General features: G+C 45.1%; 1 protein-coding gene across 3 annotated transcripts in view; it reads left to right on the forward strand.

Annotated features, from left to right (window-relative positions):
* Positions 1-1,929: 1,929 nt before the first annotated feature.
* VWCE (von Willebrand factor C and EGF domains) overlaps positions 1,930-16,725 on the forward strand; it is an 88,223-nt gene continuing 73,427 nt past the window's right edge. For 2 of the 3 annotated variants that reach the window (XM_040410484.1, XM_040410486.1), the window contains exons 1-2: positions 2,092-2,538; positions 15,455-15,549. In XM_040410484.1, the coding sequence (XP_040266418.1) occupies positions 2,408-2,538; positions 15,455-15,549 (226 nt within the window). In that variant the 5' untranslated portion in view covers positions 2,092-2,407. Of the gene's footprint in view, positions 2,040-2,091; positions 2,539-15,454; positions 15,550-16,725 lie in introns of those variants that run through there. The other variant, XM_040410485.1, reaches the window with a different exon arrangement.

Consider the following 16,725-nt stretch of genomic DNA (forward strand, 5'->3'; position numbering starts at 1 on the left):
TCCCCATTCATAGCACCATTTGAGGTGCTAGGTTTATTTCAGGTTGGCAGCTCAGGGGGTGTGGCCTGTCTCAGGGGACATGTTCTATGCTGCAGCTCTTTCCCTATCATAGCTCATCCAAACATGTTGGACTTTGTCGTAAGTCGCATGTTGCCCGCGACATTTACTCCATTGACTTCAATATAAGTCACGTGTGGCATGCAACTCACCTGCGACATGCCTGCAACTTGCACGTGACAGCAAGCCGAAGACAAGTCGCACATACTTTTGTGTCGTGTAGGGCTGTGTAGCCCCAGCTTGTCACAACATCTAACGGAAGACATGGCTGGTGGCAGTGACGAATGAAACTGAGCATGTGCGACCACTTCAGTAGTGGACAGAGAAATACAGAAAAGAATAAACAGTAGGTGGCACTGGCACTATACAGTTGCATTTCATAGAATTAATGAATGGCTATACTAAGTTTTTAATTACATTCTAATACAAAAAGTGTTCAGATCCAGATGCAGGTTTAAAAAAATATAATATTTTTTTGGGGGACAACCCCCTTAGGCCTCTTTCACACGACAGTATGGGTTTTTCAGTGTTTTGCGGTCCGTTTTAAACGGATCCGTTGTTCCGTTTTTTGTTTCCGTTGTGTTTCCGTTTCCATTCCGTTTTTCCGTATGGCATATACAGTATACAGTAATTTCATAGAAAAAATTGGGCTGGGCATAACATTTTCAATAGATGGTTCCGCAAAAAACGGAACGTATACGGAAGACATACGGATGCATTTCCGTATGCATTCCGTTTTTTTGCGGACCCATAGACTTTAATGGAGCCACGGAACGTGATTTGCGGCAAAATATAGGACATGTTCTATCTTTCAACGGAACGGAAAAACGGAAATACGGAAACGGAATGCATACGGAACACATTCCGTTTTTTTTGCGGAACCATTGAAATGAATGGTTCCGTATACGGACTGCAAAAAACGGCCCGCAAAACGAAAAAAAAAAATGGTCGTGTGAAAGAGGCCTTAAAGGGATATTCTCATCTCATACATTTGAAACATATCCACAGGATATGCCTTAAATGTCCGACAGCTGCGGGCCCCAATTATGGGATCTGTACCTACCTCAAGAACGGGGCTCCGTCTTTTGGTCTCGCTGACATATGAGGCCGTCTAAACAGATTCTGTATGGGGACAAATGATGGCATTAGCGATCGCTCCTCCCCATACCGTGGAGGAGACCTCTGCATGTAAATGAGGCTGTCTTCTCCACTGACGAACAGGCGCTGGCCGGGAAGGAATCGCCTGCTAAATTGACCTTTATTTAGCATTATCAATGGGGGACAAAACTGAACTGAACGAAATGGAGAGCACCAGTACGTACGAACGCGCTGTAAAATGCCCTACGCCCCAAGAAGTACAGGAGCTTCTTTGGGGACGTATGGTCGCGCGTTCCCGTACATAGACTTCCGGGAACGCGCGACAATGGGCGTTTGCTTGTTGCCGGCCTCGAATAGGAACGCCCGATAAACTCGTGCATACAGAGCGCTCCATACAGTACGCTCAGGTGTGAACCCAGCGTAAAACATAATAAAGAGGATAGGTCATCGGTAGAAAAAACTCTCCGAAAATCCCTTTAAACTCGAGCAATTACTATTTAGCAACAAGAAAGCAACCTCTAACCATTTTTGTTTCTCTGCAGGAGGTAACTTTTTAGGTTTTCAGTGTTAAGGATACTTGTTTGTGTTACATTAGTTCAGTGATGGAAAGTTTCGAGGGGGGATACAAAGTCGCACACAATCATTTCTAAACACGCACTACATAGAAGCACAAACACACACACACTTGCGCAGAACAGATAGAGACACACGCAATCTTGGCACATCGGAGAGTGTGACATCTGGGAGCGGAGAGAGAGATCTGCATCTGGCAAAGCTTTCTATCCGTTCCCAGATGTCACTGTGGGGCCACTTCCTTCTTACTATGATGTGAGGGGCTCCTATCCCATCAAATTCATCAGCAGCAGAGCAGAGAGAGGGAGAAAGTGAGTCAAAGGAGGGAGAGCTGAAGAGAGGGGAGGATGGAGAGTTTTCGAAGGTGATAGTTTGGGATGGGACGCCGCTAAGGACACGCATTAGGGAAAAAGGGAGGCTAGAAGAAAAAAAATATCTAATTAGAGATAGAGAGAAGACAGAAGGTGGCTGAGAGAAGGCCAGAGTCAGGACCGAGTCAGGACACAGGAAAGGGGTCAAGGAAGCTCAAGCAAGAAGCAGAAGTTCTGTAGGTTTCAGAGAGTGGACAGAAGTTTTTTTTTTTTTTCCTTTTTTGTTTTTTGGAGTAAAGGTGACAGACCCAGAAAAGAGAGGAGAGACAGCGGACGGAGATCCCACTCACTATTGGTCTCTGCTGGATATGGGGCTGGTTCGAGGGCTCATCATGATCCCATTTTGGATGAGGCTGTCCTGCATACTCCTCCTAACTGCTGGAAAAGAAGGGAGAATTTACAACGGGAGGAAGAAGCCGCCAGCACTGACAGCACAGAGGTATATTGACACAGCAAGACTGACTCAGAGAAATTCTGAGACGAGTATCCCCGGGCATGCGCAGAGACCGAGGGGGGCTGCATTACATGAGGATGGTGCTTTCCACTCGTGCAGTGCACTACACCCAGACATGGCTGCGCTAAGGGCATTGTACCTCACTGGAACCATCCATGGTATTATAATACATTGCATCATGTACAGAAAAACGACATTACAGGATGATGGGAGCAGGAGACCTTCTACCATATAAATTCCTGTGACTGCTTGTGTTATGGGGGGACTCTGGCTTGCACAATGTACTGTAGCTGCTACTGTGACTAGGGGTGCTGTGTTCTGGCATTGCTATCCTTGCAGGCACTGTTTTGGGGCCACTGCAATGAGGACACTGTAGCCGATACTGTATAAAGAGCTCTGTTATTGGGTGCACGATAGGTGACTCTTTGGAGGGGGCTATATTGCACTGTGGCTGATGCTATAGCAAGGTAAACTGTGGCTGCAATGTTACTAAGCATGGTAGCTGGTTCGGTGGCTGTGACCAGCTGCTGCTGTTATGGGGCACTGTGGTTGGTACTGTTATGGGGGTACTATGTCTGGTAATAGCATTTAAGCACAATGACTGGGACCTTAGCAAGAGGAAATGTGGGTGCAATGTTAGGCGCTTTTCACACGGACGAGAATTCCGCACTGGTGCAATGCGTGAGGTGAACGCATTGCACCCGCACTGAATCCATACTCATTCACTTCAATGGGGCTGTGCACATGAGCGGTGATTTTCACGCATCTCTTTGCGTGAAAATCGCAGCAAGCTCTATATTGTGCGTTTTTCACGCAACGCAGGCCCCATAGAAGTGAATGGGGCTGCGTGAAAATCGCAAGCCTCCACAAGCAAGTGCGGATGCGGTGTGATTTTCACTCATGGTTACTAGATGACGATGGGATGGGGACCAGATCTGTATTATTTTCCCTTATAACATGGTTATAAGGGAAAATAATAGCATTCTTAAAACAGAAAGTAAATTAGGGATGGAGGGGTTAAAAAAAATAAAAAATAATTAAACTCGCCTTATCCGCTTGTTCGCGCAGCCCAGCTTGTCGTCTTTCTTTTTCTTTGAGGACCTGGGAAAAAAGGACCTTTGGTAACGTCACTGCACTCATCACATGGTCCATCACCATGGTGATGGACCATGTGATGAGTGCAGTGACGTCACCAAAGGTCCTTTTCTCCCAGGTCCTCAAAGAAAAAGAAAGACAAGCCAGGCTGCGCGAACAAGTGGATGAGGTGAGTTTAAAATAAAAAAAATTTTTAACCCCTCCATCCCTAATTTACTCTGTATTAAGAATGCTATTATTTTCCCATATAACCATGAAAATAATAAAATCTGCACAACACCGATCCCAAACCCGAACTTCTGTGAAGAAGTCCGGGTTCGGGTACCAAACATGCCGATTTTTCTCGCATAAAAACGCTTTGCACTCGTGCGGAAAAATCGCGCATTTTTCCCCGACCGTGTGAAAGAGGCCTTACAAAGCATGGTACCTGGTGCTGTGGCTGTAACTATTAGGAAGTACAGCTGCTGCTGCTATGGGGCACTGTGGTTGGTACTGTTATGAGGGTACTATGTCTGGTAATAGCATTTAAGCACTGTGGCTGAGATTTTAGCAAAAAAATGTGTCTGCAATGGGGCTTGTTATCTGGCTTGTGTTAGGTACTGTAACTGTTCCTATTGTGGGGTGCAACGGCTGTTCTTATGGGGCACTGTGAATCAGACTTTTATGGCAGCACTGTTATCTGCGCTGTTACAGGGGCACTGTGGCTGCCACTGCCATGTACCACCGTAGCTGGCAATATTAGGGAGCAATGGATGGATGCACAGTGCATGGCCCAGTCATGAGAGCTATCTAGCTGGCATGTTAGGAGCAGTACTGTGGCAATGTTATCTGGGCACTTTTGCTGGCTTTCATATTATCACTGTATATGCAGGGGTGCACCACCAATGAGGCCAGGTGAGGCGATCGCCTCAGGCCGCACCAGGTAGTGTTACGGCTGAGGGTGGGGGAAACCCTCAGCCGTGCGGTATCAAAGATAAGGGTAGCTGCTTGGCCAGGACGACAGGATCAGGTCACCTCCTAACGCGTCCCTAATTCTGACCCTGACTCCTAACTGTATGAGCCGACCCTGATGGTAGGAGGGCTCATACTCCGGAACCTAGGGTCCCTACTAGCCCTCAGGATAGCCCTGTGCTCGGAGCAGGGTAAGACAACCTGTTCCTCCTAGGCACGGACGAACAGGTGTCTCACTGGCCAAGCTGCACAGGAAAGGGGAAACATAAACAGCATATGGCAATGGCAGGTAGTCAAACTAGTACCACAGCTACCTGCCACAGACACACAGCCTGGAACCCATGCATAAGTGCTGCAGTCCACAACAACATAAACGGACACAGCACACACCACACATCACACAGGAAGCCAGGACCATAAGCTGCAATAAACATAAAGACACCACAAGACATAGCATAACATCAGAACATCTATGCCTAGACATACTTATAACCACAAGGGTGGCCCTCACTGGACAGGTGGAGTAATACCAGGAGGATGACTTCAGCAAACAGCATAGGTGGAGTACCCCTCAGCTACTGGCATCCAGCAGGAGCTAAATAGCCCCAAGTAGCCACACCCACACACAGACACACCCAGTGTTCACACACAAAGAAGGGAGTTAACCCTTCCTACACCAGGCAAGGAACAGAAAGCACTTAAAGGGAAAAACACCCATAAACCACACAGACAAAAAGCACACCTACAAAGACAGGTTGCCAGGAGCAACCTCGTGCACTTCACAGCAAGCTGCCTAGCAACAGCTCAGGCTGCTATGCTGGGAATAAAATCATGTTGCCAGCGGCAACCACACGTGAGGCAAGATACTAGGAGCCCTCACCATGTGGTTGACAAGAAAACCAAAACCGCAGGCAACTGCATGCGGGTCCAGGAGTCACGACCATGACCATGGTCGTGACAGGTAGGGGCAAGAGGGGGGCAGCTGAATGGCCATGGACTGAAGGGAAGGGGTTAGTTAAAGGAATTGGCATTGGGAAGGGGAAGGGGAGGCACCATTTCAGTTTTTGCCTCAGGCAGCAGAAAGGCTAGGTGCACCTCTGTGTATATGCCACTACAATTAGGGCACTGCGCCTGGCATTTATACAGGACACCATGGAGACACCATGGCTGAGGATATTACAGGTGTTTTGGGGCAGGCATTGTATACAGGTGCAATGTGTACGTCTGCAATGTTATGAGGGCACTGTGGCTGTATAGGAGCACTTGTTTACTGCTGTGAATAACTCTGGCTGGCACTGTAATGGGCACTGTAGCTGATTCTGTAGGGAGACTGTGGCTTGCATGGTGCACAGGGACAGGCTGTGATAGCTGAAAAAATGCTATAGTGCACCTCCAGTAAATTTCCAGTAGCAATGATGTCCTCCACTAAGTCCTACTACATGCATGGAACTATACCTATACTGCCATATACATACCTATTACTACAGACTGGTGCATACATACAACCAGGCACTGTATAGACACTACCCTACAGCTGCCCATACACAGGAGATTTTGATTAATTGTGGTTGGCATCATTTGTACAACCAACTTCATCAGCAATATTAAAAACGGGGGTGCTGTCATCATGCCATACACTTCAACCGTCTAGGGACGAAATTTCCAGCCTGACAAATTAAAGGGGTTTTTCGGGATTCATATGCTGATGGCTTATCCTCAGGATAAGTCATCAATATCTGATTGGTGAAGGGGTCCAACTCCTGGCACGCCTGCCAATCAGTTGTTTGAAGAGGCCACGGCCTCTTCCTAGGCCAGTGGCATCACATTTTTTGGTCACATGGTCTATGTGCAGCCCAGTCCCATTTAAAGGACTTGTGTCAGGAAAAAAAATCTTCTACATTTTTCAAACCAGCACCTGGATCTGTGAGCGCTGTATCCCTTCCAAATAGCTGATCGGCAAGGGTGCTGGGAGTCTTACCCTCACCGATATTATGTTGATGATCTACTCTGAGGATAGGCCATCAGTATTGTATTCTCGGAAAACCTCTTTACATTTTGGCAGACAGAAAACAATGGTTAAAGATAGCCCACCAAAATGTCCAAAATCATCTGACTTTTATCTCATGTGTATAGAAAACTTAAAAATGTCATTGTAATCAGGTCTATACGTACCACATTGTGTGGAAGATATGAGTTTGCTTTTCAAAGTACGGCACAATCCAAAGTCAAAGATCTTGCAATGCACGGTGTGGCCGTGGCTTAAAGCTGCTGCTCGACGATCCTCAGTGGTGCTTCCCAATGAAATAAATAGGAGTCTGAAAGGACGCGGCCACCGGTGAATTTAAGCACAGCGGTCCGTGACAGAATTCCGCTGGAAAATCGTCGTATGATCGTCTCCTAACAATTCACATCGCAAGCATGGCGCAAAATGACGCATCTCCAGTCGTGTCCCTTTTACCACCCCTTTTCTGCTGAGCCACTCCCCCTCGGTAGTAACACTATATGATACACAATACTACACATTATACACCTATATATAATACATAGTAACATAGTTTATAAGGTTGAAAAAAGACATTTGTCCATCCAGTTCGGCCTGTTATCCTGCAAGTTGATCCAGAGGAAGGCAAAAACCCTGTGAGGTAGAAGACAATTTTTCTCCCTTTAAGGCTGGGTTCACACGAGCGGATGCCGTGCGTGCCATCCGCTCCGTGAAAGAGTTCCAAGACCCGATGCAGACTGCAGAGGCACGGAGCATTAACATGACTGATAATGCTCTGTGCCTCTCTGTGATCTCTTTACTACGAAATCACAGTGAGATAAAGTTGTCACTGTGATTTCGTAGTAAAGAGATCACAGAGAGGCACAGAGCATTATCAGTCATGTTAATGCTCCGTGCCTCTGCAGTCTGCATCGGGTCTTGGAACTCTTTCACGGAGCGGATGCCACGCACGGCATCCGCTCGTGTGAACCCAGCCTTAAAGGGAGAAAAATTGTCTTCTACCTCACAGGGTTTTTGCCTTCCTCTGGATCAACTTGCAGAATAACAGGCCGAACTGGATGGACAGATGTCTTTTTTTTAGTCAGGCATCAGACTAACTCCCTGGATCAACGACCCCTCTCTAGTAGCTATAGCTATAGTAATATTACACTCCAGAAATACATCCAGGCCCCTCTTGAATTCCTTTATTGTACTCACCATCACCACCTCCTCAGGCAGAGAGTTCCATAGTCTCACTGCTCTTACCGTAAAGAATCCTCTTCTATGTTTGTGTACATAATACTGTACATCTTTAAATACACATACACATGTAGTACACACTCATACATACTCACTGAACTAGAGATGAGCAAATCAATTCTAACGCATCATCTCTACACATGACACACATATACACTCACCTAAAGAATTATTAGGAACACCTGTTCTATTTCTCATGAATGCAATTATCTAGTCAACCAATCACATGGCAGTTGCTTCGATGCATTTAGGGGGGTGCTCCTGGTCAAGACAATCTCCTGAACTCCAAACTGAATGTCAGAATGGGAAAGAAAGGTGATTTAAGCAGTTTTGAGCTTGGCATGGTTGTTGGTGCCAGACGGGCCGGTCTGAGTATTTCACAATCTGCTCAGTTACTGGGATTTTCACGCACAACCATTTCTAGGGTTTACAAAGAATGGTGTGAAAAGGGAAAAACATCCAGTATGCGGCAGTCCTGTGGGCAAAAATGCCTTGTGGATGCTAGAGGTCAGAGGAGAATGGGCCGACTGATTCAAGCTGATAGAAGAGCAACGTTGACTGAAATAACCACTCGTTACAACCGAGGTATGCAGCAAAGCATTTGTGAAGCCACAACACGCACAACCTTGAGGCGGATGGGCTACAACAGCAGAAGACCCCACCGGGTACCACTCATCTCCACTACAAATAGGAAAAAGAGGCTACAATTTGCACGAGCTCACCAAAATTGGACTGTTGAAGACTGGAAAAATGTTGCCTGGTCTGATGAGTCTCGATTTCTGTTGAGACATTCAAATGGTAGAGTCCGAATTTGGCGTAAACAGAATGAGAACATGTATCCATCCTCTGATGGCTACTTCCAGCAGGATAATGCACCATGTCACAAAGCTCGAATCATTTCAAATTGGTTTCTTGAACATGACAATGAGTTCACTGTACTAAAATGGCCCCCACAGTCACCAGATCTCAACCCAATAGAGCATCTTTGGGATGTGGTGGAACGGGAGCTTCGTGCCCTGGATGTGCATCCCTCAAATCTCCATCAACTGCAAGATGCTATCCTATCAATATGGGCCAACATTTCTAAAGAATGCTATCAGCACCTTGTGGAATCAATGCCACGTAGAATTAAGGCAGCTCTGAAGGCAAAAGGGGGTCCAACACCGTATTAGTATGGTGTTCCTAATAATTCTTTAGGTGAGTGTATATACACATTACACATACATATACAGTAGAAACACATCACACATACTTACCTTACCTGTCACAGTGGGGAGGAATCTATGGTGAGCAGATCAAAGCCCACTTCCTGCCGGAGCTGCTCTCTGCACCTCCCCCTCCCTCTCCTGTCTGTTACAACAGAGCTGCTGCAAAAATCAAGTTACAACAGCCGGTAAGATGCTCTGGCAGAAGAGGAAGGAGAAGAAGGGGGAAGGCAGGAATTTCAGACAACTTCATCCTGTGCTCCTCTCTATATCCCTACCTCACTATGTCCAGGGCTAATGCCCAGCCTGGCCCTTCCCCCTTGGTATGTGTCTGCCCAGTGGTCATGCTGATCATATTAATAGCGTTAATACGGAGTGTCTACTGTTTGGGTCTTTCGGCTTCTCAAAAGCACATAGGACGGTTTCTTTCTTTTTGTTGATGACATTTTAAATGGAGGCCTCCTCCCCAAATATCATTAATCAGATAATTTTTATTAAAACATTTTACAATGAACACAATTCTCCCTTTAAACATACAGTATATAGTTAATATAGCGTTGACATATTTTGCAGCGTTTTACAGACATTTCATCAATTGCTGTCTTCATTTGAGCTCACCATCTAAGTTCTCTATCAGTATGTCTTTGGAATGTGGAAGGAAACTCATGCAAAGACCTCTTTCAGACGGTCAGTATTTTTCCATCAGTATTTGTAAGCCAAAAACAGGAGTGGGTCCAAAACACAGAAGAGGCACAAATATTTCTATTATACCTTTTCTCTGTAGGTTCCACTCCTGGTTTTAGCTTACAAATACTGATGCAAAATACTGACGGTGTGAAAGAGGCCAATCACTGGGAGAACGTTGTGTTGGATTTGAACCTAGGACACCAGCACGGCAGGGCACTAGTGTTAACTACTGAGCCTCCTTGTTGATATACTGTATATGTATTAGATATAATGTTAAAACCGCTGACTGGTAAAGTAACATTGATTATCTTTTGACAGTCAGCTATTGAAGTTGATGTTTTGGAAGTAGGAAAAATGGGCAATCGTAAGGATCTGAGCAACTTTGGCAAGGGCTAAATTGTAATGGCTAGACTTGGTCTGAGTACCTACAAGATGGCAAGATTTGTCAGCGGTTCCTAGTACCTTCCAAAGCTGTTCAATGAAGTACAATCTGTGAACAAGTGACAGGGTCATGGGCACCCAAGGCTTATTATTGTGTGAATCATATGAATCAATCCGTCTCATCAACAAGAGTTCTTCACCTAAAAAGAGCTGTTACCACGGGTGAAGAAGCTTCCGCTTGATTGACAGGACCAGACATCCTGTCCAGCCCTGAAAATCGGGCTCCTGCGTAAAGCGACCTGAAGGGGAAGGATGGGAGGAGTGGTCGTGGCTATAATGGTGGTAGTAGTAATCATGGTGGCAGTCCTCACCCTAGCCATGCAGTGAATGGAGAGCGCCATCTTTCTTCCCTCAGGGCACACCTTTGACTTGGGGTTCCTCCTCGGTGTAAGGTGAGGTGCCCTTGATGATGAACGGTTGGCAGGGTTCAAAAGGGTACGTGTAGGGCTGGCAGATGGTGGAGGCAATGACCAGACCCAGTTTAGTGATAACAAAGAACAATGTCTTTACTGAGGATGATGAGAGTTGCAGTACAGATAGCACTAGCAGCAACAAGCACAATTGTGAGGTTTGACACAGAGCTTACTTTTCCCAATGGCTGTGTACAGGCAACAGCAATGATGGTAGTAGTAGTCACTGAGTCTTTCTATAAACGCTTTACAATCTTCCCAAATTACAACAGGTGCGATATTCGGTTCATGTTAACCCTTTCTGCAGTTCCCAGGCTGAGAGGTGCAGCATTTAGATCCAGATGGCCAGTATGTCTCAAAGTGTGGTGACGGTGGCAATATATACCCTTTCCACAGCAGTAAAGTCTTTCTGTCATAAACAAGCAAATACCTTGCTGTCCTTGTCGTATCCTTGTATAACCCTTATGGCTCTGGACCCTCTAAGTCTCTTTCCTCCAGGGGTACTCTGATAAAGTTGCTTCTTTGGCAGCTAGAATCTCAGAGAGAAGGGTTCTCCCAACTTAGGCCTTGGGTCTGCAAGAGCCTTCTCATGAAGATCTTGTCTATAGCTCTGCTAAAACTCTCCTTACTTGCCCCCAGGAGGACCTGGTCTATCACCCTGTTAACCTAACTAGTCTGAGAGTATTAACCATAAATTGCCCATGCATTGCTATTTAGGATACACAGTACATAAAGAAAGAAGTACTTCAACAACAAATCACAACATTTGAAGAGCACTTGTCAGCAGGATCCACTCTATTAAGCCAGGCATACTATCTTGTAGGGTTGATTCTGCTGATTAAAATGATACAAGTCTTCTGAAAATCGATTGTGGCATCCCCCCAAAAAATACTTTTATGCTTTATGCAAATAAAGTGCACTTAGGGGAGTGGTCTAGTACCAGCTCCTCAGATTTGCAATGTTGGCCACCCCCTTGGTGCATTGAAGCCCTCATTTGCATAAGGAATAAAAGTCTTTTTTTTTTTTCTTGGGAAGCCTCAACCGATTTTCACAAGACAGGTATCATTTTAATCAGCAGGATCAACTCTACCAGGCAGTATGCCTAGTTTAAAAGGATTGATCCTGCTGACTGAAGCAACATTAAAGTACCTCTGCTTAACCCTATCCATTGCTGTATACATTGGTTCTTGCCGGAACCCAGCACTCATGTTAGAAAGCGGTTAGCAACAATATCCAACTACACCAGATACGGTGGACTCTGGCAGTCTTTTTTCTGCCAGATCAGTTAAAGGGAGTTGTGACCCTAACCCAGTGGCATAGCTAGAAATGACTGGGCCCCACAGTATATTTTTGAATGGGGCCCCCCCAGGGATGGACTGGGACAATAAAGTGGCCCTGGACTTCAGCCAGACCGGCCCACTTTATTTTTCCCAAACACACTCAAAAAAGGGGTTATGTCTCTTCAGCAAGTGGCATTTATCTTGTAGAGAAAGTTAATACAAGGCACTTACTAATGTATTGTGATTGTCCATATTGCTTCCTTTGCTGGCGGGAGTCATTTTTCCATCACATTATGCACTGCTCGTTTCCATGGTTTTGACCACCCTGTAATCCAGCAGCGGTGGTCATGCTTGCACACTATAGGAGTAGCCGGGATTGTGGGAGTGCACATAGTTTGGTGCTTTTTTCGACCACCAATGCTGGATTACAGGGAGGTCGTAACCATGATGACGAGCCATGTATAATGTGCTGGGAGACATTTTGTCTCTATGGCACTATCTGCCCTAATAGTGATACAGTGCCCACATAGAGCACGATAGTGCCCTCCTATTCACAGAAAAATAGCGCATTTGTACCCATATAGTACCTACCTAGGTGCATAGAAAGTGCCATACTTTGGCTCTATGTCGGCACTGTATGACTGTGGCCAAAGTACTGTAGGTTTTCACTTTAGGTAGGTACTGTATGGCACCATAAGCAAGAAATACACCATTTATCTGTGCATAACATGGCGCTATCTGAGCACTGTATGACCGTGGGAAGACCTGGGCATACTATGCTCAGATAAGTTGTGTATTTAGTGTCTACAGTGCCCACAAAGTGCCATATCATACCTACCTAGAGCTAAAACGTGGGCAGAAAGTGCCATACTTTGCCTATAATTATACTCTGTCTACACAAGTATGGCGCTTTCCGAGTATGGGTTCTATATGGCACTATGTGGGCACGACAGGCACTAAATGCGCCATTTATCTGTGGATAGTATGGCACTATCTGCCCACAATCATACAGTGCCCACATAGAACCAAATATCGCTGTACCCACACTATTATATGGCAGTGCCTAGAGCGCCATATGTTGACTATGTGGGCAGATAGTGCCCTACTATGCCCAGATAAATAGTGCCCTTAGTGACTGCAGTGCCACACTGTACCCACCTAGAGCCAATCTGTGCACAGAAAGTGCCATACTTTGTCCACAGTGACAAAGTGCCCTTTCTGTGCACAGTCTGGCTCCAGGTAGGTATTCTACTACACGTGGGGGCACAGCGCTCATCTCTTTAGTAAAGAGTCTTTACTACCTTACATTCAGCTCCCGCCTCCAGCCTCCAGTAACAAGTGCGGGCGGCAGCGCTCACTCACTGACGTCACGCGCCTGCGCCGCCTAGTGGGAGGAGCAGGCGTGTGACGTCAGTGAGTGAGCGCCGCCCCCACACTGCCTGCTGTTACTGGAGCTTTACCCCCCTGATGGCGGCCCTGGCCGGCCCATAATTCGATCGGCCCACCGGTATTCTCCCGGTACTCCCGATGGCCAGTCCATCGCTGGGCCCCCCTCCCCAGGAATTTTTTTCGCAACTCCTTCCTTTCATGCCGCCCCATTCCTGTGGCTAGTAAAGATCGCTCTCTCAGACCAGGCCCGGCAGCTGTTCCATCCGTTTTATACACTGTCTATACTTTTATTGCGTAATACTGTTGAGGGGGCCCTGACAAAATCTTTTTAGTCCTCCTCCTCCTGGATGGGCCCTTTTGGGGTCAGGGCCCCAAAGCAGCTGCTTCCCCTGCTTCCCCTATAGTTACGCCCCTGCCCTAACCCTAATGGACACGTGAGTATCCGTTTCTGGACCATACAGCAGTGGAAGAAGGTGAGCTGTTCTGATAAATCATGTTTTCTTCTTCATGATGTCGACAGCTGGGTGCATGTGCATCACTTTACTGGAGAAGAGTTGGCACCAGAATGTACTATGGAAGGAAATGTTCAGTTAAAGGGGTTGTCCGAGTTATTTTTTTGTTCTTTATATGCTCCTAACTAGGCAAATATAACAACTTTACAATTAACTCACTTTATCTGCCGTGCCTGGTTTATCAGATTTGACTGAGGGTCACATGACCTGTGATGTCAGCATCTCTCCCTGCTCTGATAAAGTTTGTTTACAAGCCTCTAAATGAGACATCACTGTGCTGGCCACGCGCCCCTTCACTGCCGGGCTGTCTGTTCTCTCCTAGGATTCTTAACCCCTTCAGCTGCACAGACTGTGTAGCTGCAGGCAGTGACAATTCTGGGCACAGGAGCTGACAGACTAGAGAGAGCATTGCACAAGAAGGTAGGGGGAAGATCCTGTGTGTATTAGCAGTGTCATTATACAGATGGGACATGTAGTTCTACACTTACAAGTTGCTGTTGATTCTCCCAGCACTCAGGACAGCTCTTGTATCCACTCCCTCAGCACTGTAATTATACAGCTGGGACTTGTAATCCTACACATACAACATGCTGCTGATTCTCCCAGCAGGCAGAAATGTCACTCAGGGCAGCTCTTGTATTCACTCCCTTAGCAGAGCAGGGGGAGGGGCAGAGATTGTTTTTATTGCATGTAAACAAGGGCCAGAAAAGAACCAGGGAAATGAGGAAATATATTTTTTTTTTTGCATAAAACTTGCTTAGCTTAGTTATATATTGCTGCCCATCAGATTTTCAGTACTATATATATATTTTTTTTATAACCCTGTCAACCCCTTTAAGAATCCATGGATCCTGGCTCCACATAGATGTTGCTTTGACCCAGCTCCAATGCCCTTCAGAAATGGAGTATTGTGGATGTTTGGTAGCTTGCTTGTCAGTGATAGTCTGCATACTACAGTTCACATTGCCACACTTTTAGAAATCTATGGTTTGTCTATTGCTTATTGATATTACTTTTTGAGTGTGTTATACTTTATATCTGTGTGACCATATAATCACCATGACCAGAGCTTGAAAGGCTAGCACATTAACAAAGAATACCAGCATTGACTGTCATGATCACATGGGTTAAAGGCTATGTCGCAAACAAATTCTTATTATCGTCCCAATGCATCTAAATTGAAACATGCAGCAACTTTACAAGAGGTTTTAAGTAAAAATTATCCATTGTTTTGTTTTATTTCTAGATTCACTATTGTTTTGTTTCCACGCCCCTCTGCAGACCTATGTGTCTCCACGGTAACAGACAACAAACAAACCTGGTAGTCTGATCCTGTAGACATAGTCACTTCCATCGGTTCTCTACTTCTACCTAACATACTAAATGTCAAAAAAATGTTGGCAACAGATGGAAGGGAGTATAATCTCAGGACTAGTAGCATGTTAGCTAGGAGATACATAGTTCTGCAGAAGAGCTGTAGCAACAAAACAATAGTAGATTTAGAAAACCTATTGCAAATTTGATTTATGCTTTCATTTTAGATGCATTGGGGCAATACAAGATTGGCTTATGAAGGTAGACATGTCCTTTCAGGAAGACATATCAAGTAGCTAAAGTAAAAAATATTTTTCTAATAAAAATTCATATCTGTTTTTTTTACAACTATTTTATTTCTTCCTCTATTCTACAGAATGCGTTCTGGACCTCATGTGTGTTTCTCAGCTATGGGAAGTGGGTGTTGTCCAGGTTGGACATTATCTCCAGGCAATGGACTTTGCCTCCAGCGTAAGTCTCCTGCGATTCAAGATCACTAAATGTTTTGTCAAAGATATATATTTATAGTTCAAGAAAAATGGCGGCACTGGTTTAAATGAATGCAAAAATAGGGTGCACGTCCCAAGGGGAGTAGGCTTCTTCCCCTAAAGTACAAATCCGGAAAAACGAGCGGCACTCCAATAGATGTAAGTAAGTGAACCTTTATTCACCCAGGTGGTGCAACGTTGATTGGAGAGCCGAAACGTTGCACCACCTGGGTGAATAAAGGTTCACTTACTTACATCTATTGGAGTGCCGCTCGTTTTTCCGGATTTATATATATATATATATATATATATATATATATATATATATATAAAATGTAAAAACGGGCAGCACTCCAGGAGATAAAAAATAGAAAAATACTTTATTTACCCACAAAGCTCATGCAACGTTTCGACTCTATACAGGAGGAAGGCTCCTGTATAGAGCCGAAACGTCGCATGACCTTTGTGGGTAAATAAAGTATTTTTCTATTTTTTATCTCCTGGAGTGCTGCCCGTTTTTACATTATATATATATATATATATATATATATATACAGTACAGACCAAACATTTGGACACACCTTCTCATTCAAAGAGTTTTCTTTATTTTCATGACTATGAAAATTGTAGATTCACACTGAAGGCATCAATACTATGAATTAACACATGTGGAATTATATTCATAACAAACAAGTGTGAAACAATTGAAAATATGTCATATTCTAGGTTCTTCAAAGTAGCCACCTTTTGCTTTGATTACTGCTTTGCACACTCTTGGCATTCTCTTGATGAGCTTCAAGAGGTAGTCCCCTGAAATGGTTTTCACTTCACAGATGTGCCCTGTCAGGTTTAATAAGTGGGATTTCTTGCCTTATAAATGGGGTTGGGACCATCAGTTGCGTTGAGGAGAAGTCAGGTGGATACACAGCTGATAGTCCTACTGAATAGACTGTTAGAATTTGTATTATGGCAAGAAAAAAGCAGCTAAGTAAAGAAAAATCAGTGGCCATCATTACTTTAAGAAATGAAGGTCAGTCAGTCAGCCGAAAAATTGGGAAAACTTTGAAAGTAAGGGCTATTTGACCATGAAGGAGAGTGATGGGGTGCTGCGCCAGATGACCTGACCTCCACAGTCACCGGACCTGAACCCAATCGAGAT

Source organism: Bufo bufo, chromosome 10 (assembly GCF_905171765.1).
Source record: "Bufo bufo chromosome 10, aBufBuf1.1, whole genome shotgun sequence".
Lineage (NCBI taxonomy): Eukaryota > Metazoa > Chordata > Amphibia > Anura > Bufonidae > Bufo > Bufo bufo.